Raw genomic sequence first — 25844 nt, 5'->3', positions numbered from 1 at the left:
TATTTCAAATTACGTCGTAATTGTCTTCCTCTTGTACTTTTTGTTGACATTTTTCATCCAGCCAATCAATCGGCGAAGACCACCTTATAGTATCAGGACTAGGACTAGAAGAAGACATCCGAATTTCGCGATTCGAATGAATACTATCGGAACTAGAACTTGAGCTAACAATTTGTGATCGCGTCGCCCTTCTTTTCGGGCTCAATTTACGTGGTGGCGGAACTTTGTAAAAGGTGTCTTTACTGGGAACGTCTAGATGGTTGTGCGGTAAAAGAGGGTTTGTGGGTTTAGTAGGACTCGGTGTCTTACAATGCCTCACCAGTTTTTTATCGCGTTTCCTGCTCGTCTTTTTATGTTGCGTCATTTTCATTACGTTCATTTTATCGGTACTGGAGAAGTCGTAAAGTCCATCCGAATCCGTGAAAGGTAGTAAATCTTTGTGTCTGCCGTAGAAGTGCGGGGAGAATCGATCTAAACCGCTACGATCACTCAAAGGACTTTCACTACGCGAACTCATCGGACTTAGCAGTTTTTCACATCCGGAGCCGTCGCACTGTACAACTATTGATGGCAATTGTAGTGTTTTTTTCCCAGCTGGTGCAGGGGGAGGCGGGAGGAGCCTCTCCATGTTGTCTTCTATACTCTTTCCTGGTCTTGTGGGTGGTGGAATCAGCGGCAAATCTAGAAGAGTTTTAGTATTTTCGCTTTCACTAACCATGAAGACTTCGAGTTCTTTCGCACTTTTAACATCACCTTCTTCGATTTTCTCCTCGATATGATCAGTTCCGATCCCTTCATCGTTTGATTCTAAAAGAGGGTCATCGGAAAGTGTTTCAGAATCAGAACGTCCTCTTCTTTGCTCTTCCGTTTTCTTATCCATGTCTGACCGTTCAGAAGGATTGGAATTGTTTTTTAATACTGGAGAAGGTCTTCGATGAGAAGGTCCCGATCCGGGAGGCCCTTGATCTTCCATTTCGGAGGGACACAAAGGATTGCTAGAACCGCATCTAGAAGGACCTGGACTTGCCATTGAGCTATACCCGGAAGAACTTAAATTAGATTCTGAGGCGTTGTGTTCGCCCCGTGCAATGGAAAAAGGGCTTAAATATGTCATTCCTGCTGATGCACCTCCCAAATGTCCTGCGGCTTTAGCAGCAGGAGACATAGACTCGGCATCTGATTCTGCTTCACTCATATTGCATGTTATTGTAATCATGGGAGGTGCACAAGGCAGGTCTAGAGAATTAGGTTTGTCCAAATCTTTGTAGAGTTTGCGATTTTGCTTTGAAGGAGGAAACTGAAATGAAGGTTCATGATGGTGGGGTTTTTGAGGTGGAGGAGAGCCGGGGAAGAGAAGTGAGGGCGCTTTTGAGTGAGTTGGAGAAGGTGTTTGGATTGTGAGTAAGGGAATCACTAGAGGTTGTGATTGGGAGGTATCAGAATCGGTAGGTTCACTAAGAGGCGGAGGACGATGCTGCAAAAGAAATTTTGTTATATTTGAGGATTTGTGTTTTGGGGAAGTTACTTTTGCTTTTCGAGTTGAGTTCTGTTGCATGGCTGCGGCTTCTTCCAAGATGAGTCCGTCTTCTGCTTGGGGATCGATAGCAATGTCTTGTGTGCACGGCATATCTTCGTCATCGCCGTCGCTGATGGAAATGTTGGGAAGCTCTACTGACATTCTGTCGTCGCTCATTTCGGCAGCATCCTCCAGAGAGGAGGAGATGTGACTGCGTCTCATAATGGGGGTGAGAGCTGGCGATGGTATCGGTGAAGGTAACGGCGTAGGCATCTCCCGAATGGGCGAAAGGCACTTGTTGATTGTGCTCGGTATCTCTAAGAGTATCGTGGGCGGATGCAGGAAGTTACTGCCGCTGCTAGACGATTTGTGTGCGCTCAGAGGGTCAAGAACGGGTACTTCTATTGTGCTCTGGCTTTGTCGGTGCAAGACGGGACTCTCAGGAGGCCCGCTTGAGAACGAAACCGGCGTATGAATCGACGAAGTGGACGATTCGTCATCGCCGACGATGTCGTCTTGAGGACTCGAAGCGGTGGGTGTCGTAGAAGGGGAAACCTTCAGCGAAGAAGGTAAATTGGCCCCGGCTGAACTCACCGAGAAATTTCGGAACATAGCAAGGATAGAATCGGCGCTTGCAGGTTTTTGTCTGCCGTTGGGCAATCTACTGTTCTTTCGGGTGTTCAAAAAATCTGAAATACTTGAACTCAAAGCACTCGGGATCGCGAGATCAGAGCTAGTGAACGAATCACTACCTTGGTTACTTGACGTACTGTTAGGAGATCTTGCATCAACGTTTGGCGAAGGAGGGGTGCTCGAAGGACGCGCGAAAACGCAACCTAATCGATTGCTCTGCATTATACCAAGCTCCATCTCCGAACCGGAGCTCATTTCAGCAGAGACTTTATTTAATAAGCGCGCGAACGTTACTTTTTTCTCTAGTTTTGGATCGTTCAAAGCACTCTGAACACTGTCACCTTCGCCAAATTTCGTCTCTTTCATTCGCGACTCTGCGTCTAGCTTGTGTTCGCCACTGTCTTTCATCTTTTTCTCGCTCATCTGCATTAGTTCACCGAGGCTTACTTTGCGAGACAATTGCTTATTACCAGGCGATATTAATTGCTGGAGAATCTGTTTCTTCTCAGCCGCATTCTTTTTGGTTGGCGTTGAGTTGTTCCTTTTTTTCTTAGGAGATGGTGTACCTACGCGCATTCCAACATAAGTAATTAGAAACAGCAAAATTTGAATATTTGTTGTGATCGTCACACAAGCCACATACTATTGTATAAAGCTCTGGCCACCAGCAGTAACCAAGTTCAACGTCGAGAAGCCAAAACATTGCAAAATATTGTTAATTAATTGACTGTACTAAACTTTTATTTAAGGCGCTATAATAAAAGATTACTTTGAGTAAATTGTGTTTGGTTTGTTTCCCATGTAAAGTCAGTTAAATATTTTTGCAGTGTTTTTAAGCAGTTTATGTATGTACAATAGTCATGTATTGTGCTATATGTACAATAGCTGTCGTCGGTGCGACGGAAATCACGGTTTTACGAATTATACTGTGCAACCTACCAGCCACACGCAAGATAGTGAGGATAAAGGAACATGGCATTCTGGTCTACGACAACAGAGAAGAAGTAGAGAAAAATAGAGAGTGAGCGAGTATAAGAGTACAGAGGTGTGTTGACATTAACAGCTCAGGCACCAGGCCTTACGTCTCGGGAGAGGTTTTAGCAAATCGTCCAAACTAAACGTTCGGGCGGTGGCAGGAACGTAGCCGCTGGCGTGTGGACTGGTCAGGCTGAGGATGGATGGCTTGCGGATACCCAGGCGGCCAAATAGGGATCGAGGCGCAGTCGGACCTGGGCTGGGGGTCACCGTCACGGAAGCCGCTCCTGAAGCTGCTGCTAGCTGTTCGCGAACCGAAGAACTCCTCAGTGAAGATACTGAAACAAAAATCACTCAAAACCTTTATGCAAACAAGACGACAAATCGTACTTGTGCTTCTATTTCGGTCGTTTTCTTCGGCCAATAGTTTTTCAATTTTTTCGGGGAAGTGTCTCTTGGCACACCAAACTAATCCGATAACACCCATCACAACGCAGACGGTCATTAGACCTAGCCAAAACGGCTCATGAAACATTCTTTCACTTAGAGGTTTGTATGGGATGTGCAGCATTCGTTTCTCGCAGCGAGAACCCTCCCACCAGGCATGGCATCGGCACTGGAAGCTGTCTCCGCGTTCGATGCAGACGCCGCGGCTTTCGCAAGGATTTCCTTCACAGGGTTTCCGTTTTTGTTCACAGTTTGGTCCTATGTAGCCAGTTTTGCATTGGCAGGAGTAACTTGAGTTGGTCAAATGACATGTTCCGAAAACACACGGTTCCAATTCGCATTTGGTTAAGGCGCAGAAGAGTCCTGGAAAAATCGATTTTTAATACGTAGATGTCTTTTATTTTGTGTTTTTATTACCGATGAAATGGCCGGTGCATTGGCAGAAATTCTGATGCTCTTTCGTGACACATTTTCCTTGGTTTTGGCACGGATTTGGGCTACATGACTCCACTTCATCATCTTTATGTTTTAGGAGTTTGGCTTTAAATTCTGGATCGGGTTGAACTCGAAGACTTCCGTTTAAGGCAACACCGACAACTCCACTCTTCTGGCGTACATGTAATGTATTTAGGAACGAAGTGATCGATATTGGAGTCACGGGAGCGATAGCGTCTTCCGTATCTGCGTCATAACATAATTTCCAGGAGGTTCCGTTCGTGTCGTAATAATTGTCGTACACTTCAATGGCGCCATTTCCATCCAGACATTCCTTGTCGCTGAGTTTGACACGAAAAAACTCCAAGGATATTGTACATCCCAAGGGTGCGATAAAGTGTTGGAGGAAATTAATATTAATTGAAGGGTTATTTGGATAATTAAGGTGGAGTAGCAATCCTGATGAATTTTGCTTGAGATTGATAATTTTCTCTTCTTGAGCCGAGGTAATGATTTTGTAAATTGCTCGGAATCCCTTACCCAAGGGTCGATCGCCGGTGCGGAGACTAATTTTTAATCTTTCTTCGTCCGAGAGGAAAGTGCCTTCGGTGAGTAAGGTTTCTGATTCGAAGGGTTCGAAGGGTCGGGACTCCCTCCCTAAGGTCACTTCGAGCAACGCATTTTTGCCCCTTCCTAGAAAAATCACAAGAAAATTCATTCATCACTCTTCTAATAATAATTCACCTCGTAACGCTGTCCTTTCGATGTCATAATCATGAAACTCCAACCAAACTCGTTTCCCCATTGGCGCTAAAATAGTCACGGAACAATTTAAATGGGCCAGTATAAAGTCCGGGTAGTTGGGACTAGTTAAAACTCCTTCCTTGGCCGTGAGAGTTTGCAAAGGACATGCGGAAACGTCGACGGCATGCCACGTCAGTGAAAATCCACTTCCTGATATTGAGTAATCGGAATGGAACCTCAATTCCGCTTCGTTGCCCTCCGACACAAAGTTGAACCGATGCATGTCGGTGTCATGGGTCCCACAAAACTTCACAGCGTCGCCGATTTGTCCTCCGCTTGACAGCTGGACGAAGTCGTACAGACATTCCAATTGGTGCTCGATATCAATTTTCAAAAATTTCACCACGAGACGGGTCCTATCCGGGCCAATAATCCTCACCGAGAAGTCCAAATGGTTATAGTAGTGGTCTGGATAATGAGGACTTGTTAGAGTACCCTCTGAACCGTTTACAGTTTTGTTAAAGTTAATCCCGACTCCTGAGATTTGACTTGGTTTTTTGCACACATAGCCACCGTGGGTGCTACACCGACGCGACTTCCAGTAAAATCCACTAGGGAGCATCGGTGTTGGAGATGGAGTCCACTGAATTCCGAGACATCTGGAAAATAATATCAATTTCGACGATCTTTTTCTTTGGATTGTTGTAGTGTACCTGACGTTTGTATCGTCAGCTGGTTTCTGTCCTGGCAGCCAACCCATATATTGCATCGGATTTCCGTCTGTCCATTTAAAGCCAGAATCGGTCTCGGACTTACCTCCGAGCCAATAAAGCGCACTAGTACGATAATCGATAGATTTACGAATGTTCGTTGTGATGAAACGCTCTTCTTCAGTACTTAGAATTGACGCTAGTTGGCTTTTTTTGCCCTTGCAAATTTCTTGTGCCGTCGACCAAGTCACTTCAGGGTAACTTACGAATAGGTAGCAAGAGTTGTTGAACATTTGTAAGCGATCATCAGAGCATTGCGTTGCTAGCAAAGAAACACATTTTTTCATTGTTGCTAATCAGTTTTTTTTTATTATAATCCTTAAATTATTTAAATGTTTACGAGATCCAGTCTTTGTAACGTGTATATACGTAATTTTGTGTCTGTTGTTTCAAAACTTTAAACCGATTTTTCAATTCTACTAATTAAATTTAAACATGAGCGCTCTACAGACCACTTCTACCAGAAAAAAACAGGCAAAAGTAATTCAATTTTTGTGGTTTAAAATTATCTTGGCGTTTAAATTTACAAAAGATGTTAAAGCAATGTGGCGATAATTGGCTTCATGAAAAAAATGTGTATTAATGAACTTTTCACTCCAAAGCATACCGCCGTTCGCCGTAAAGTTAATGTTTACTCCGTAATCGCTATGTAGGAAGACTACTAGTAAAAGGGACAATAGTGGTATTAAAGTAAACTTCAAGAATGAAAACTAAGAACAAAATTAATAAAAAATGTCATACCTAAGAAAAGTGTATGCAACTTTTGATTGTGAACAATTTTTTAACTGTTTGGCACTGTGTATACGGAGAGAAACAAAATATAATTACAATAAATGGAATAATAATACAAAATTGCTGTTTAGTAAAAAAAAATAAAAAAGATTAACTAATAAGCAAGTATTAAATTAAAAACTGTTGAAATATTGGTTTACTATCTATTTTGGTGTTGAAATTCAAGGTTTTAAGGGAGAGTTAGTAAAACTGTTCGTCTTTTGTCCGTAATAACAATGCTTGAGAAGCGCCAAACTTTGAAAATAAATTTGTGCTCAAAAGATTTTTGCAATGACTTGGATTTATATCTCGCACAAGTTGCAAAAGTCTTATTAAGTGGTTTATGTAACTCTCTAAGTATCGGAACGTAAGTGGTTAATTATATGTTTAAACATAAAACAAACTTTTGAAGAGATAACTTGATTGCATAAGTTTGAGCATTACGAGCAAAAGCACTATTAAAAGAAAACGACTTTCCTGAAGGCAAGAAATTGTTGCCGCGAGAGTTGTAGAACATCTAGCTTATGTCGAGCTACGCTTTTTCTAATAAAGTGCAGCTAGAGGCGACGAAAACGTCCAGACAAAGGTCCTGGATTTCAGTTTGTTTGGATCAAAAATGTTGCTCAGCAAATATCGATTAGTGAAAATTGAAATAAATATTACAGAGGTTTTATCTCTGCTTTTCGAAATAGTAAGGATTTGTAATTTTTAATGCAACTCTAGAATATAGAACACACGTTTTTTAGCATCATGGATCACATTACGTGGTATTATTAAAATTTTTGTCTGTTTATTTACTGGTAGTTGTAGAAGTACGCCTACTCATGGATTAATTGCTGTTATTAATCCCTTTACAATGGGGATGTGATTGTAATTGCTCCAAATGGAAGGTAACGCTGTGGGTAAACTAATGGAAACAGCAGCGGGCATTTAATTCTGTTAACTACTGCCAACGGCGAAGCCCACATCAGAGAAACTTCTTTGCGTAGGAAACGTGCAATAAGAGCCTTAACACTAATTTGAGATTATTATCTAGTTCGATTCGGTTTAATCAACCACCTGCAACGCAGGGGTTTTTGAGGGTTTGTACGCCGTTTTCAAACGTCTCACTTTCAAAGTTGACTTACCACTTTCCATAGAGACACGCGCCTTATACCCCCCGAAATGATGCGAATAATCTGAGCTGAATCTTAATTTCAGTTTCGACCCATTACTGACGTATCGAAGCAATTTTAGTTTGGAACTCCAGTCGCCACACAGACGCCGCGCAGAAGTTGAATTTATGGACGAAGAAACGTTGTTATTTTCTAAAATCTCCAAATAGTCGTAGCTGCAACTGCAAATCAATTGGCAAAAATTAAAATTTATAAGTGCTGCTACTTAAAGAAGGGAGTGTGAATAAAGTGTTCTGTGTTGATATGTAAACGAGGCTAAATTTAACTTCAATGTAACGTGATAGCATAAGTTTGGATTGTTGTGCTGAAAGCTTTCACACATTGATTGTGTTTTAATGGCCCGCAATTTTGCGACATGATAAATGTGCATGAAAATGGTCATACATAATTTTCAACAAAGTAACAAAAAATACTTTGCATAAAATGGACATTACTATTGCCGCGGGGAACGAAGGAGAAAATTAAAAACATCTCGCTGGACCAGACTGGATTTCCATTTAAATTAAATCAACAGAAACTTTATCGACCGCGCGATAGAATTTTTTGTGGGATTTAGATGTTTTGACATGCTCAATGGGGAATTATTTTTTGGGTTAAAGCTTAATTTGCATTGGCTTGTAACTGATGCTTTTTCTGAGGACCCAAAAGTATTCACAGCACCTTTTGTTTGAGTGATTGATTTTAATTAGTTTATTAATTTAATAAAATTCGACATTTTCTTTACAAATTGCAATATTTTGTATTTTGTGTTATGTATGCAAATGCCCACAGTCGCGTTTCATCTGGATTATTACAAGCTACTCGTTAATTATGAAATGCATATAAAAGGCGACAGCCTCAGTAGATTATTAATAAATGATTTTAATGTGAAAATATTTAAATATCTCAAAATAAACATAACTTTTACGGGTTTAATATTCTTTTTAAAATAGATGGTTATAAATAAATATTGTATTACTTTTTTTGTAATTTCAGCCTTAGTTGAGAACTATTGACTTTGAATAAATAAATAATAATACAACAAATTAAATTTAAATAATTTTTTCACAATTTTATTTTTCTTCAATCTTAAGGTTTTAAGTTTAAGAGATTAGTTTATTTTTGTGTATTGTATTAAGTGAAAGATTATTTGTGACTGTGACTGTGATTAGTGTAAATTATAAATCTCTAACTGAAAAATTATGACCACAGATTTTGACTTGTACTTTTTGTGAATACAATACTATCTACAATACAAACTATACGTTTTAATTTTTATAACATCCATCCCATTTTACATTTTAGAATTTTAGAATACCTAACACGGTTTTCAGTAGTTGTGAATATATTTGTAAAAAACAACCCGGCGCATCCACCATTTTTAGACTCTTGAATCGAACTAAAATATTATCTAGGCCTAGGACGGGTAGTTTGTAAATTATATTTACAAAACTATCCTAGTTTAACAAAATTTAAATTAATGGAAATTACAATCATTACAAATCAATGGATACTCAATTTTAAAATTAGCTTAAAAATGGTTATGTATTTGCATTATTTATACTATTATTAGTATTATGACATTTATGATGCCGTTATTACGATATTAATGCTGATTGTAATTATTAAAGTGAAAAAACTTTGAATTATAGCGATGGGTTTTCAAAAACGTTACATTTTGCCTTTAAGAGAAAAATATTTAAAGCATGTTTTAGAAATAGACAATTTTTAGTGTCAGTCTTTGAGGGATTTTAAAGACGGTCTGAATTCCCAAGGGGCTTCTATGGTCGGGAAAACTCAAGCACCAGAGCAATAGAAAGTTTCTTTAAAAAATTATTTAAATATCTTTTCGTTTGTTTAACTTTACTAAAATTTACACATTGTTTTTTGGGTATCAGTATTGCTGAGGTACAGATTTATTGAAAGTTATATGTTCTTCTTAAAATGAAAATGAATTATCGCTTAGAAAAAAAGTGTTATTATTGAAAAGAGTTTTGCGAGTTTTGAGTAATATCCTTTTCCGATATCATAAATATCAATTATATGACAGCCCCAACGATGTGTTTTCGCTTTTTAATCATACTAGTGGCTGTAATAAATTTGTCTGTGAACAGCTAATTTTTTGTACTTATCTTATTCAGAAAATCTAACTTTTAATTAAGTAGTAAAATTACAAGAATTTCAAGATTTTACTCGTACTTCTTATACGGTTTTAAGCCGCCAATTGAAAATGTTTCCACAAAAAAGTTAAGTATTCAACATTTTGATAGATCTATGAAAATCCTTTCCACTCTATCATAAACTGCAAAGTGAGAGTTAGCACTAAAAGGTCATCCTCTCAAAGCACTCGATCAATTTATTAACAATACGCTCTTCGCTTTAATAAAAAAAGGAAACGAAGTACAAGAATACTTACGAAGGTTCATTTTCGAGAACTAACTCCTCGAAATCCAAAACGAGTCGATAACCAGGAGGCGCTGTGATGTCGGTGTCACAATCTGTGTTGTCTGGATAATGACGTGGAAATCCGGGACTAGAGACAACGGCTCGGGGCTGCTGTCTGGATAGTTCCACCGATCTATTGCAATCTGGCGGCCAATTGTCCTCCAACGGCTCTGTAAATCATATTCGGGCTTAGGCGTGATTTGTTTTCGTCCATATGTGCCAGGTTTAAATTTAGACTAGCGTCCGGAGCGAATCCGGACTTGAGCGCATTGAAGATTCATGGCAGGAAATGTATTCGGGAAAGGAACGGGCTATAGAAGATGGAGGTTAGAAATTTATGGATCTTAAATATATTTTTTATTTTTGATCCATTGTACATCATTTATCAACATCAACGCTGTGAAAAGGGGCATATGAAACAATCACGTTTTCACTGGTACTGGCAGATAAGTTAAATATAGAAAACGCTCTGTTTTTGAAAACATAAATATGACAAGATTGGTATATTTGCATACAACATGTTTTCAATATTTTTATCACTTTTTAACAGAAACACAATGTACTTCCATTCAAATTTGGATTTCCGTAATTTCATTTAAAATCAAATCAAAATAATAAAGAAGTACTCATAAATATTTTACATTTATTGCATTTTTATTGTTTTTTAGTATTTTTTTACGTTTTTTCTAAGTTTCAATTTTTTTGCATTACGGTATAAAGGCCGATTAAAACAATGAAATCTAAAGTTAAGATTGCCGTAGTTCAAATATAATCTTCAGTTGTAATAATTGTTTATAATAAAAGCAACTTTGGTGTCATAAATACTCCTGTATCTTTAGTTTCTTCAATTCTTACTTCAACGTATTATTGCCTGCCTATCTCAGATATTTTTTCAGCGAAGCTTTGAACTGAAAATAACTGGTGAACGTGGCAACGCATGGCTTTGAACATTTTATTACAGAATAAAGAATTTATAAAAAATATAATCGTATTCTGAGAAACGTCATTATAATTTCTTCTTTTGACTGTGAAATATCGAAATTTAAATGAAGCCCTAATTGTTTTATCTTCTGTTTTTGTAACTGAAGTAATTAATTTTATAAGTAGATTTTTAATTATATCAATTATCTCATTGAATATGTGCTCTCGGTTTAAATTAATTCAAATTTATTATCGTCATCAACACTCTGAGTGGTTATATCTATAAATATTTGAATTTGAGAAAAGGATGAATTTACCCGTTAATGAAATATATCTACTTAAAACTTGTGACAAGTGTAATACTTATTTGTTCTGTTAGGGTAGTTACGAATTAGAAAATTTTAGTGTAAGAGTGTTACTTAAAGAAAAAATTAATTAACACTTTCTTCACTTCGTACTGTTCATACTGCCATCATGCAAAGTGTTAAATTAATTAAACGCCTGAAGAAGGAATAAACGTTTCCGAAGCGTTGCATTAAAATGAGTAGTTTCATTTAGTCGAAGGACACCCCAAACAAGTAAATTTCTCTACGCTGATATATTATTTTGGAGTTTAATATTATGTTTTGTACCTCAAAATTCATTTTCTTTTTCCGCAATTCTTGTTAATTAATTAAAAGAGCGAGAGAATAATTGCAATGCGCATTACTCACATGAGTTATTCGAATAAACGTCTCTTTTATCTTTTTGTTATGAAAACGACAAAATACATAAAAAGTAAATGGACGTTCAAGAAAGTTCTAAGTTGAACCGTACTTCAATTAAAAATGAATAATTGAATTTCCATTTTCGTAGATGTTGGAAATGATGATAACTGGAACATTTTCTCGTAATTTGATTACGGGAGTGCTTTGCAGTTGCGTGTTTTAACACTTCACTTATTGCAGTACGTGCTGCAGCCAAGAAGTTAAGAACTTTGATCTGGCCTATTCTTGAATGTTTGGAATGACGGGTTAATTACCGACTGATTCCAATGGGGTTGAGGTTATACCTCGGAGAAGTGTTCTCGTTGAATCATTAATGATTTAAATGAAGTTCAATTGTCCCGACTCAAAATCCGACTCTCAAAATTGAATTTTTGGTGAAGCATAAAATGCTTGACATTCTTTCTCTCAGTGAAAGTAAAGATACTTTGTTAAATTTTTTGCAGCTTGTTGTTGTGACTTGTTTTACCAACAAACAACAGCTTCTTAATGAATCTACCCACCATCATTAATTAATCTTTCGCAGATGAAGTAATTAGGCGTAGCACAATCTCTGTCATTCCACATAAAAGCCGACGCCACACTAGCCGAGGCCGAAGGGAGAGAATAGATCCTTCTAACTTCCACACAGTCTTGTTCGCTGAGTCCGTCGTCGTTAGGCTGTCGATTGTAGTGTCCATGCTGAGGCCATCCGAGAAACCAATCTAGAACATAAAAAATGACTAAAAGAAAAACAAGCAGAGAAAAAGTCTTAAATCAGATAAATGCTAACCGCCATCCTATCGACTGCTTTAGAGCTTTTAGCGAAGCTTTCGTATTGACACTGCACCATCCTCCTTTTTATAAAGGAACTTGCTCAAGGGTTTATTTAAAAATAATGAAACATAAACCCGGGAGAGAGTACAACCTTGGCCTGTAAATTTTTATTTGGCGCAATATTTCGGATTGAATTTATTAATATAACAGCGTCGATTAGTAATATTCAAGCAGATGTGTTTAGCACATTTTATTTGCGATGTGTTTTCCAAAACTCTCACAACTTTTGACTGATAACGCCTCGAGTACATGGCTGATGAATGTTATAACGTGGTAACTTGTAGGGGTGATGTTGCTCTCGCAAGTTAACATATGTAGGCAGAGGAGAAAATTCCACGGCACAAAATTTATAGCCCGCTTAGTCATAAAAAATAAAATATTTCCTACTGATCGATTCACATAAGATTCAAAACATGGTCAGTTCAATTTTTACTTTATTGCATACAAAAGTACAATTCTTTTAACGAAGATTAAATTAAATTTAGACAGTAACAGTACACGTATCTACAAGCTCATGGATGCAGGTTAAAAACTTTTGAAGCGTAGGGAAGGATCTAAAATCTCTTTGAAGTTACTTTGTAGTGAGGAAAACAATTAAAGTTTCATAAAAAATAATTATTTATCTTCGTTGGGAAGTGTAATTATACAACAATTACAAATGTAAATGCTTTGTCTGTGTGATAAAGGGATAAAAAAGCGTTAATGTAAATTGTTCAAAAAATCAAATCAAAATTAAATTTATTTAAGTGTAGGACAAATTAGGGCGATTTTTTTGTGTAATGGTTATACACATAATCAGTATTTTGTAAAATACAGCGAAATAAAAAATAATACAAAATTCAATTTTTGGACTTTAAAGTGTATTTAATTTTTTTTACTACAATATAATATTTGTAAGTATGGTTTTATTGAACAAATTGGTCCCCCCTCGAGGATACCCTACATAATTATTTTATATAAGAGAGCCTCTAAAGTGCCACTGCTATAAAGGAAAGTTAATTATATCTAAATGAAACAATAATGAAAGAGTTTATGCATCGTTAGCTTCTTTCTTAATTAGTTGAAATTAGTTCAAAACAGAGTTGTTTTGAGGCCAAGATAAATCATTTTTGTACTTTTCGAGTGTGCACACATTTAATTTTTGTACACTAATTGACTCATCCTGTATTTATAAATAAACGAACAAATAAATAAATATATTTCCATTGTGTACATTTTCAAACATATAGTTTGAGTCAAAATATTGACACCCACGAAACCAAAAATTGCTTTATTTTCTATATTTTAACAGGATTAGTCATTTTAGAAAAATTCAAGCATGCCAAAATACTGAAGTCTAAATACTTGTAATTACTTTCAACCGGAATTTACTTAAGTCATGCCAACGAGGCTATTTTGGACATGATAATTAACTGTGCAATGAACCGTAAAATTTGCCAAAAATGGTGCAGAACTAATTTGTTTTAATATGAACTTATTTTTATTAAATAAAATTTTAATTTTTATTTTGGCACCTGAAATAAAATAATCTCTATCTTTTCTAAGATCGGTTTAAGGGATGAATACGAGATTTTTGTAGGGAGATGCATTTTTGGTCGCGGTACTATTTTGGATGGCTCATATACCGAGCACATTTATGAAATTCGTCGTCGGACGACGCGCCTCCCACTAACAACAAGGATGTCTTATTTGGGCGACGCCATGCGACTGCGTCGCTGTATGAAGCGAGCCATACATGGACGGTACGAATTATTTTGGGAACCGTCTTCAGCCAGTGGCGGCGACTATGCTTTAATATAACTCCCTGTTTGGAAAATTCGCAAACCAAAGGAATTTTCAAGCGTATGTTGCTTTTTTCGGATGAATAAACATTGTTTGATTTAAGGTTTTAAAGATTTTTTTTCTTAATTCGGTTCCTAATGGATGATTTGAATTGTAAAATGTACTAAGTGCAGTTATTGTTTGAATGAGTAATGAGAGGAATGTGTTTGAGTACCTATGTGCATGTAGGGTTTGAGCGAATTTTTCGCTGGGCGTGATAGTGTAAATTCTCAAATAAGTATCGTTAGACGGTTAGAATCGTTGGAACTAATATAGTAAGATGTGGACGTAGGTAGCGTAATGAAAAAATAGAATTTCTGGACCCCGCCGCTGACGGTGTAGCCTATAAAAGTGATTCGTTGTGTTCCCAGCATCCAGTCGCATCGCAACAAGCTCTTAGCTGTGTTCTTTCTGTCTAGTGAGCAGTGATCAACCACATCAAACATGTGTGACGACGATGTTGCGGCTCTTGTCGTTGACAATGGCTCCGGTATGTGCAAAGCTGGCTTCGCCGGTGATGACGCCCCCCGTGCCGTCTTCCCATCCATCGTCGGTCGCCCAAGACATCAGGGCGTCATGGTCGGTATGGGTCAAAAAGACTCCTATGTAGGAGATGAAGCCCAAAGCAAAAGAGGTATCCTCACCTTGAAATACCCCATTGAACACGGCATCATCACCAACTGGGATGATATGGAAAAGATCTGGCATCACACCTTCTACAATGAACTCCGCGTTGCTCCAGAAGAACACCCCGTTTTGCTTACTGAAGCCCCCTTGAACCCCAAGGCTAACCGCGAAAAGATGACCCAAATCATGTTTGAAACCTTCAACACCCCCGCTATGTATGTTGCCATCCAGGCCGTCCTTTCCTTGTACGCCTCCGGTCGTACCACTGGTATTGTCTTGGACTCTGGAGATGGTGTCACCCACACCGTCCCCATCTATGAAGGTTATGCCCTTCCCCACGCCATCCTCCGTTTGGACTTGGCTGGTCGCGACTTGACCGACTACCTCATGAAAATCCTCACCGAACGTGGTTATTCATTCACAACCACCGCTGAGCGAGAAATCGTCCGTGACATCAAGGAGAAACTTTGCTATGTCGCCCTCGACTTCGAACAGGAAATGGCCACCGCTGCCGCTTCCACCTCCCTCGAAAAGAGCTACGAACTTCCTGATGGCCAAGTCATCACCATCGGCAACGAAAGATTCCGCTGCCCTGAAGCCCTCTTCCAACCTTCCTTCTTGGGTATGGAATCTTGCGGTATCCATGAAACCGTCTACAACTCCATCATGAAATGCGACGTCGACATCCGTAAGGACTTGTACGCCAACACTGTCCTCTCTGGAGGCACCACCATGTACCCTGGTATTGCTGACCGTATGCAAAAGGAAATCACTGCCCTCGCTCCATCGACCATCAAGATCAAGATCATTGCTCCCCCAGAAAGGAAGTACTCCGTATGGATCGGTGGATCCATCTTGGCTTCCCTCTCCACCTTCCAACAGATGTGGATCTCCAAGCAAGAATACGACGAATCCGGCCCTGGAATTGTCCACCGCAAGTGCTTCTAAGCTGTTTTGCATTTTTATTTGCTATAAGTTGTTATACCTGTATCAATACATCTACAGATTTATTATTGTTGCGACCGTGGTTGTACTGCCAGACAGACTTTATATGAACATCTTGTCAATTAACATCTTTGAATATATTTATTTATAATTTGTTATCATTTACTTAATTGTAACTATACCATGTGACTGGGCAGGTAAATAAATCCCTATCTAGTAACAGACCTGCCTATTATTTTTGATTTTTTTTAGAATTCAAAAGGAAAATTGATGTTTTCAGTATATTATAATATGTCTATTGTTTTTTTAACTTAAATAAACTTTCGGCATTATTTCTATAAAAGATTTTCAATCAAATTGTCTTTTATTTTCTCAAATAATTAAAATCACATTAAAGCATCAAATTCCTTCAATAGGAACAAAAAACTCTTCCAACTGCCTTAAAAGAGAATCCCTCTAACGTTCTATTTTCGTTCTTTTCTAAAGATAGCATCTCCCTACAAATTGTTTTATTTGTGTACTAAAATACATATTACTTAATAAGTACATCTCCCAGAGCAGGAGGTAACTAAAGAATGTACACAAAAATACGTCACCAAGTATTTATACTCGCATGCTGGAAATAGTCGGATGCACGGAATCGTGCCAACATCTGTCAGTATTCGGTAATATTTACATTAGCAGCCAAGCCAAAAAAGAACGTATCTCTCCGTCTAAGCCTTTTACTATCACTTTGAAATCTCTTTTTTTTTACTTAAAGTTGTTGAATTTAGTTCAAAAATAAGCTTTGCGAGTTTGAATCAAACGGGAACGTTAGTTTATTCTATTTTCTTTCCGACGGGCCAGCGGATGGTGTTTAAATATAACCACAAACATATTTTACTATATAAGTAGAGGAGTTGTGTTGGTTCGTCGTTTGGGTGGGGCGTTAATTACATTATTCTTAGAATACGATTTATTTAGGAGMAGCAGTTGAGAAAAGCTCATCTTCGATATACTCACTCGTGAACGAAAAGGGGAGGCCGTCGGACCACCGGAAGTCACCCTCGACCATTTTATCAGACGCACCGATCCAATAGGCGTTGTGGTCCCGATACCCAGGGCTGGAATAAACAATAATTAAATATTTTTTTGAAATTTTCCCCAATATTTACACAAATATTTTTTTTCTTTTAAATTCCTTTTAAAATATTTCATTTTGTTTGTAAATGTAATTAGTAGGTAGTTATTATAGTAATATTAAAATCAAATATTAATATTTATATTTCCCTACCGTCAATTTTTTTAGCAAGTTTATTGGTTGTCATAGAAGATAGAAAACTTCGAAATTTTTAAATTTATTATAGGTAGAGATTATTATTTAATTGGGGTGTATTTTTGTGCATAGCAAATAGAATGTTAGACCTAGCAAATTTCCTACGTCGCGTCATAGATAAGTTCAACTCTTAATAAAGAACATAAATTTAAACAAAAATTAAATTAAAACCATTTAATGAACGAGTTGTTATTAATAATAATAATTTGGACATTTGTGGTGAGCTGGCGAGGGTATTAAATACTGTAACGCCATTAAGAAACGGGTTATTTAGTCGAAAGAAAATCGATAATTTACTGTATTTTAAAAAAATTAAGAAAAGTAATTTTACGATAAAAAAGCTCTCATGCTTATGCTTTTACGCTTATGCTCTTTTATTTTATTAGAATTTGAGACCAGTGTTTATGCTCTAATCCAATATCTTCATTTAAACACATTTTTTATAATTTAGATGTTACAGCGTTTTATGCATTTTTTTTTGTTTTTTTAGACGCATTTCAATCAATTTTGAAGTTTTCCAAAGTTTTAGTCAAAATTTTGGGCGATGTTTGGTACTCGGAGCATTTATATGTATTTGCTAATAACTTTGAAGCTAAGGTCATTGTCCTGTGATAATTAGTTAATGCAAAACCTAAAATCTGAAGTCGATAACATCTAAAAACTATCTCGAATTTTGTCATTGTTTCAACGCCAATCGACTCTTCGGAACATTTTACATTTACATGGTTCAAAACATTGCCATTTTTGTATAAAAAAAAATAAAGTTTTGAACAAAATAGGCTTTTTTGATCAATTCTTATCAACGTATATTATCTGATAGATTTTGACGCTAATAAAAAACCTTCTCTAGCTCTACTTTCGAGGTATTCGACTTGAGATTTGTTTTACGCCGATTACGTGTTGGGCACTTTGGGATGTCTGTAATAGTTTCGGCGAATAAATCCTATTGTAATAATTCTTAATTAAATTCAAATAAATTGGTATACTTTACAAATTTGAACACAATATTTTACGAAATTTGGAAAATTTATGAGTTTTTATGAACTGAATAAAATACTAAAATTGTGTTAATTACTTATTGTTTTTTTACGTTACCTATTTTGAAAGAAACTACCGCAACAACATGCTATTAGCGTATTGCCGTATTGCGAAATGTTTCCATTCCACATAATGCTTGCCGAATGCACATTATMATCGATTTTTTAGAACATAATTTAGCTTTGTTTTACTTGATACCCAACTGAGACGTTTGAATTGCTTTTGTCTCCACTGCAGAACAAAAAAATTACTTATTATGACTCAAAATTTAGAAATTGAAATCAGAATTTCACATATACTTTATCATCACTAGTGGTTGATATTGCGAGAATATGTTTCAATCTTTTGGCAAATCTAGAAACTAGGTCATTTTTTTATTTTTGGCTACGCTATTGTGACCAAGTAAACAAAAGAATTTGAAGATAAAAGCGATCTATCTTTAGGATGAGCGTCTTTTAAAAGATTTCAGCATATTTTTGATAGGTAAATAATGAGATATTTATAATAACTTATATTAATTTAATGTTAATTGTAAAAAAAGCATTTTTATTTCTTTACTATAGGCAACCAAAGTATCGCTGCTGTAATAAATGAGTGGAATAGTTAGAATATGATTTCTTAATTCAAAGTCCGCCTAGGACTTTCCGACTTTATTAACTATTAACAGGATAAATAAAATAGAATGACACAAAATCCAGCACGTGATTCTTTAATGTTTTGTTACCTGAACTAATTCTAACGGGCGTAATGTTTCTGTAAATTCGTCTTGAATCATTTTGAGAACTGTTCACAAAGTTTGACAAACGGAACAATCTAATTTTCTTAAATTCAACTGTAAAAACTTCCGCAAGTGAACAGAGATCCGAGTTTGATGTTTTTAAATGAATTATCTCATCACTGAGTTGAAGCAGAATGAATGTTCTCAAAAGTAAGATATGACGAAATAATTATTTTGAGTAAAATTGATCGCATCTCAGAATCCTTAATACGTGAGTGTAATAGTTAAAATGCGGGCTTAAAAGAGTCGTAGTCGCGTCTAAGTCCTCACGGGCGTGGAGGATACGGTTACTTTATAAATTGATCCATTTCTTTCCACATTGCTTTCTCCTCTTATTCGTGAAATGGTTGTCTTCGGTCATAACCTTTAGAAACATAAAAAAATAAAAGGCTTTGTGGTGCAAACAAAGGATGGCAATTGGATGTGGAAAAATGTAAAATATTTGTCAGGCTGAAAAAGCGGTCAAGATTGCGACTTATCCGCACCTATTTTATTTCACTGTCTTCATAAAAAATCGAGGAGAATAAATGGGAGCAGTTAAATGTGCTTTTAGTTAAAGGCTTCAGGTTGCGAGTCAGAGTTAGGGAGTATGATTTGTTAGAACACTTTGCAAGCACTTGGACTGCTTAAAAGCATTTTCGCTTGTAGAATGGTTAAATGTCGCAAATGTGAAGAAAAGCTCAGGATATTCGATAATTGATGTTTCGAGGTAAAGGTCATAGTTGAATGTTTGTCATATAATCAGTCAAAAAGACACAAACAGAGACACATTTGAATTATTTCAACAATTTTAAAATGCAATTAGATTAGACCTGAATTATTTTAATTTTAAATTGCAAAAAGTCAACCAGTTTAGACGAAAGCTCATTTAAAATAAGCAAATTAATCTTATTTCGTGTATATAAACGTAATAAATTTCCATTTAGGGTCTTTTAAGGGAAGTTAATGGTAAACATCATAAATCAAATCAAAATGTTTGTAGAATATTAAAAAAATGGAACGGTAATATAATGTTTAGGTTGCCTTAAAAAATGGTGGCTTATAATTAAATGCAAAATACTTTCAGAAGTGATTTATCATGCCTAAGAGTAATGGTAATATACATCTCAAAATGATAACAACAATTTTATATTCATGTATGCATTGAAAGCACAAAATATTCGACTTTAACAATTTAATGCATGTGAATGTGAATTAGCAAAGAAATTAAACAAAACTCAACTCTAATTAAGTAACAATTTTTTATAGCACGTGTAACATCTTGTCAAAAAAATTGGAAGTACCTACCTACTTATTTATCGGAAGTTGTAATACTCTAGACACACAGGTTTTTCTCCTAAATTTTATTACATTGCTAACCGCAGCGTTATTACAAGACCCCGGCAAAATTAATCAAGTTTATAACTAACTAGTCCAATATACAGTGAGCGTCAAAGTTATGGAATAATCTTATTAAAACTGAAAATATTTTGTTTTTGCAAAAATGTCCGAACAGGTCAATTTTCTTCTTAAAAAATTTCAATTTTTAACTTGATTTAAATTTTTCACTTTTTTTTTAAATGAAGACTCTTAATCTTTTTAGCCAATTCGATAGATGTTTTCATTGTCGAAATGACAACACCAAAATATTAAAATTACATAAAGTTTTCGAAAAAAAAATCATACAAAAAGTATAATAATGTCAACAAAAAACAAACATACAGTTGGAGACAAAATACTTTGGTCGTCAATGTCACTTGAGTGACATTAAATTGTAAAGCATGCTTTAGGACTGTTAACCTTATTTTTAGCTACTGTCAATCATAGTTGACAAGTTGTACATATTTTTGATAGAAAGATATAATAGCTGTCATTAATTTGAAATTGTCATTCATTAAAGCTTGAATCACATTTAAGTGTCAGAAAAGTGACGACCAAAGTATTCTGTCTCCAACTGTACAATCTTAAATCAAGTTGAGAATTTTGTATTTTTTAATAAGAAAATTGACCTGTTCGAGCATTATTGTCAAAACAAAATATTTTCAGTTTTAATACATAAAAAAGAGTATTCCATATTTTGCCGTGATAAGCATATTTTCGATTCTTTACAACTTTGTCTGAACTTTTTTGGATTCATATTTTTATTATTTTATCATAACTAACAGTAATAACGTGACGTGAGGTCCTTTGATTACATTTCCGGAAATATAACTATTACCTTGTATCCTATTAGTAACCTTATAGATAATAGGTATGGGATATCAAATGATAAACACGATAGGACAGTTACTATGATTAAAGACATTAAATTTCGGCATTTGGGACTAGTCCGGAAAGCGGAACCGGAATTTAACTTCCATCATAATTGAGGTTTCAGGTTTAGGATAATATCTGAAAGAGCGTGAACTTTGCCAGACTATAATATTAGCTACAATGATGTATACAGTCTGTTACAAAATTGCTGTTACAACTGCAAATAGAATTAATTAAAAATTAACATTTTAATGAAATTCTTGTTTTGGCATTTAGTTTTATGTTTATGACGTATGACCGGAACAAAAACATTTTCAGACACCATTAACTTTTACAACGTCATTACAAGTTTATAATAACRTAAACCAATKATACGTGATTTTGTATTTAGGAGCTATCAGACTGACTATCTAAAACCAATTCTAAATTTTTTAATGATGCTTTATGCAATGATAACTTTAATTAAACAATTTAATACCAGATTTTTTTATTGAAATACATAATTTGTCATTAAGCTGAGTGAGTTAAAATCGATAACCTACCTGTTTAGCAGCAGATTATTTATGATGTTCTGCGCGTAGTCGCTTCTGATGCTCGCGAGATGTCCTCCTCTTCTTATGCACTCCATTTCGGCTTGAGCCCACGGCAGTTTAAACTCCTCCACAGCCGTCACACAAAACTGTTTAAGAGTCACCCACCCAAATCCGCACGCACCCACGATCTCTTCAATCGGCGCGGCATGATACATCATCCGTAATCCCAAAGAACCCCCATTAGAACTACGCACATTTACCCGCAGCACTACCTTATTCCCCCTTGATACGATTTCGATCCGGCGCTCGGCGTCTCCGGGCTTAGTGCAGTGGGACCAAGTGTTGTCTCCGTCGTGGAGTTGCGTCAGTAAACCATCACATTTCTCGCCGCTTTTTGGATCCTGCAAAAGGGCGTCCGTCGCGGGAGTCCCTGAAACGTGAGCGGCCTTTTAAGAACTTGCGAAAATACGCCAAAAAGTAAATTGGTTTTGTGAAACTTTAAAATTGGAAGTTCATGAAAAAAGCTTTATTCAAATTTTCTGGAGGATATAACAGAACTAGGCCAGAAGATAAAATTTTTAGTTTTAAAAATACTCTTGCATGAAAAATGGAAAGTAAATGAGAAGTCATGATTAGAAAATAAACTAAACTCATGTTGTTTAAACTCGAAACTCTTTCACGAAAGTTTTTATTGAGTAATTCCATGCCAAAACCATCACTTTTAAAACTCATTGTTTCTGATTTTCGTAAATTTGAGATATGTTATAGAACGTGTAAAAATAAGTGACACGTATTTATTTCACCTTTTTTTATTTTTTCAATGTATGTTGAAAAAACAGGGATGTACAAAATTAAGTACCTCAAAAAGAATTTTTATCTAAAGAACAAATCAACATATTGAAACGAAGTTTTTTTTTTTAAATAATAGTTATAAATAGGTACATTACGGACGTGATAATATATGTATTCTAAAAATTTGTTATTAACAATTAATTTAAAAACATGTTTAAACAAAAAAATAAACAATTACGCAGGTTTTTAAAATTCTCAAAAACATTAAGTAAAAACTCTCACATTTTTACTATGTCTTTACATAAGTTTCAAGACGGACGTTTTAAAAATGCCTGAAAAAAATTTCCTCTAAGATCGCCTGAAAGTGGAGTTTCCTTGCAAATTAAATAGAAAAATTACCAATTACCCTCACTAATAAACTGTTCTAATGATAACAAATAATTTCCAATAATTTATTAACATTTATTATTCAAAACGTATCAATAATAAGATACAAATTCTTGGTTGAGTAAATATTTCGCAAGTATTTTACATATTACGTTTGGCTATACAGGCTGTCTCAAAATTGCCGGACCAACATGACATATCATGTAAGGTAATCTTACCAGGAACATGAAAAACATGTTACAAAAATCTGTCAAAAAATTTGTACATTTATTTTTAGAAAAGTGACATTTTTTATGTCTATTTAATGATATTGATGATCTTGTAAGTATGTTTTTTTTATAATTATTTAATAAAGGTACAATAATTTTGCCAATAAAAGCCACAAATAACATTAGACAGAGTTACAATTTGGGATACAGCTTCCTTGTTTCCTCTTCTAATAGCCTGTAGCAAAAATAACATGGAAAATTATTTTTCCAACAGAAACAAATAGAGTCAAAGTGCAAAATAAACTCTCACAACTTCGAAATTTTTATAGATTATTTTTTTTACATTTTTTCCATGCTCCTAGTATCTTACTTTACATGGCATGTTACATTAGTTCGAGACTTTTGACACACCCTGTATAATCTAATCGACAAGTTGAAAGACTGCGATTTTTTAAATGATCATTTTAGTCGAGCGAAGCTCATAAAAGGTACCCGAAATCTACATACTTTTATTTTAATATCAGAAAATAGACTAAAAAAAACATAGAGAGTACTCTTCCTCAACCGAGGAATTTGGATTTATTATTGATATTTTTTGAAAAATAAATGTTAATAAGTTATTGGAAATTATGTGTCTTCTTTAGAACAGTTTATTAGTGACGGTAATTGGTAATTTTTCTATTTAATTTCCAAGGAAACGCGATCTTAGGCGATCATGCACTATGCAGCGCTCTCAAATAATTTTTTTTCAGCCACTTTTAAAACGTCCGTTTTGAAACTTATGTAAAGACATAGTAAAAATATGAAAACTTTTACATAAATTTTTTGAGAATTTTAAAAACCTACATAATTGTTTATTTTTTTGTTTAAACAATATAGTTTTAAATGATTTGTTAATGACAAATTTTTAGAATTCATGTGTTATTATGTCCGTAGTGTACCTACTTACGTATATCTATAATTAAAAAAAAATCGTTTCAATATGTTGATTTGTTCTTTAGATACAAATTCTTTTTGTTACAGAGTACTTAATTTTGTACATCCTTGTTTTTTCAACATACATTGAAAAAATAAAAAACGGTAGAAACGTGTCACTTATTTTTACACGTTCTATAACATATCTCAAATTTACAAAAATCAGAAACAATGAGTTTTAAAAGCGATTGTTTTGACATGGAATTACTCTATTACGTTTACAGTTTTTGTATTCCTATATTTTATTTGCTTAAAAATCTTATTAAAAAAAACTTTGATATGAACTTTTCGACTGAACTTTTACAAAACTTTTTCTGCGAATATCCCTACCTGTGGAAGTGCTGTCCCCGATCTGCAGATTTAGCGCCACTCTGTTCCCATAAGGCAAATATATTTTGAAAGTGCACTGTAGCTCCTCCGTGGGCTTGAGTTCGAAGGAGCCGTTTCGCGCCACGAAGGTGACGTTGTAACAATAATCGACCAGATGGTATGAGAGCGCGAAGACCGGATTACCATGAGTGTGCATAACCGGAGGAGTGTGGGAAAACGGGAAGTAGACATGCCGGTCGCTCTCCGGGAGTTCCTCGAGCTTTCCGCAGAGACGCGCCTGCCGGTGGCTGCGGAACTGCTGATGTAGCGTGATGTTGAGGCCGGAAAAGTGGATGTAGCCTTTGGAACAGGGGACGTTGAGACGAGTGAGTTCGATGACGAGACTGTGGCCTGTATCGTGACTGGGAAACCACACTTGACAGTCGCTGACAGAGTGAGGAAAATCTCTCCAACTTATCACTGCTTCCTCTTTTTTCAAACGGACTTGGCAATCTGAAACATCCAAATTTTGTGGAGTAAATTTACACAAGTCCTTGATTTGCAATTGGGAAGGGTGCATTAAAATGAATAATAAAATACTGTTTTAGCGTTAATCAAGACGGAAACGGCGTTAATAAAACCTTTATTATGGCACGTGTGGTTGAAATAACGCCGGTGATGATTTAATAATACGTTGCTTTCAGATAAATTCCTTATCAATGTGGTCTGTGACTTTAAAAAATATGCTGAATAAAATGTGACAGAAGATCAAAAAATTATCAAGTATTCATATCTTCTTCTTCATATCTTCTGCCTCTACATCACACGTCACATTGATCATAAATTTATTTGAACGCATACAGGCGGGTTGCAATTACACAGATGGTCACTCTTTTAATGAAATTCTTTAGTGAATTTTATCTTGAAAGGGAAAGATTCATTCGTTCGTACCTTGACTTATTGGAAAAGAATATATCACTCTGTAGACAGATGGATCGTCTGACACTTGGTAATTCACTCTGAAAAATAGAGGGTAGTTAGAAGAACATTCATAGACTAGGCAAAAGTGGTTTCATACATTTCTAAGATGCTTTGAATGCACTTTAACTAATCTTTATATCAATACTGAGCTAACTAATATACAGAGTCGTTTGAAGGCAAAAATGTAAAGAAACTTCTAACATTTTCTTCTTGCCAAGTGGCTATAAACAACTTTTCGTTGTTTATTGTAAATGAAATTTATTTGATTACAATTTTAAGCTAAACAAGGTAAGTACTCAATATCAAATGGTCGTCCACTCTGATGTTTATCTAAGCAAAAAGCAAGCAAATATTTTGTTTACAAATGTTTTCTTTCACAACTCTATAAAAAAAATATGTAATTAGTTCTTTAGATGTTTGAAATAAATTTTTTTGTAATATTTCTCTGAAGTAGGAACCGTTCATCTCTATACATTTTTTAGAATTTTGAAGTGGTCTGAATACATTAAAC

At 35.6% G+C, this 25844-nt stretch overlaps 2 protein-coding genes across 6 annotated transcripts in view; one reads left to right on the top strand and one right to left on the bottom strand.

Moving 5' to 3' along the window:
- Positions 1-25844, bottom strand: part of LOC123014203 — a 42911-nt gene that overhangs the window by 1464 nt on the left and 15603 nt on the right. The window contains exons 3-17 of one of the 5 annotated variants that reach the window (XM_044413172.1): positions 25304-25371; positions 24374-24865; positions 21690-22110; positions 16787-16887; positions 12079-12279; positions 9862-10060; positions 7419-7627; positions 5464-5782; positions 4751-5409; positions 3989-4699; positions 3515-3934; positions 3232-3462; positions 1526-2715; positions 742-1474; positions 14-681 (exon numbers count right to left, since the gene is read on the bottom strand). In XM_044413172.1, the coding sequence (XP_044269107.1) occupies positions 14-681; positions 742-1474; positions 1526-2715; positions 3232-3462; positions 3515-3934; positions 3989-4699; positions 4751-5409; positions 5464-5782; positions 7419-7627; positions 9862-10060; positions 12079-12279; positions 16787-16887; positions 21690-22110; positions 24374-24865; positions 25304-25371 (6622 nt within the window). Of the gene's footprint in view, positions 1-13; positions 1475-1525; positions 2716-3231; positions 3463-3514; positions 3935-3988; positions 4700-4750; positions 5410-5463; positions 5783-7418; positions 7628-9861; positions 10061-12078; positions 12280-16786; positions 16888-21689; positions 22111-24373; positions 24866-25303; positions 25372-25844 lie in introns of those variants that run through there. The other 4 variants (XM_044413174.1, XM_044413173.1, XM_044413175.1 and 1 more) reach the window with 4 other exon arrangements.
- LOC123014205 (actin, muscle) lies at positions 14571-16006 on the top strand. The gene has a single exon (XM_044413176.1). The coding sequence runs from the start codon at positions 14657-14659 to the stop codon at positions 15785-15787; it is 1131 nt and encodes a 376-aa protein (XP_044269111.1). The 5' UTR covers positions 14571-14656; the 3' UTR covers positions 15788-16006.

The sequence above is a fragment of the Tribolium madens genome, unplaced genomic scaffold, assembly GCF_015345945.1.
Source record: "Tribolium madens isolate multiple individuals breed KSU strain unplaced genomic scaffold, Tmad_KSU_1.1 Scaffold_97;HRSCAF=244;Tcas5.2_LG3a, whole genome shotgun sequence".
In the NCBI taxonomy this organism is placed as follows: Eukaryota; Metazoa; Arthropoda; class Insecta; order Coleoptera; family Tenebrionidae; genus Tribolium; species Tribolium madens.
The sequence above is the reverse complement of the archived record's forward strand: the minus strand, read 5'-3'. Positions and strand labels throughout refer to the sequence as shown.

Coding starts and splice junctions, on each gene's coding strand:
- LOC123014205 (XM_044413176.1), top strand. CDS start 14,657: ATGTGTGACGACGATGTTGCGGCTCTTGTCGTTGACAATGGCTCCGGT.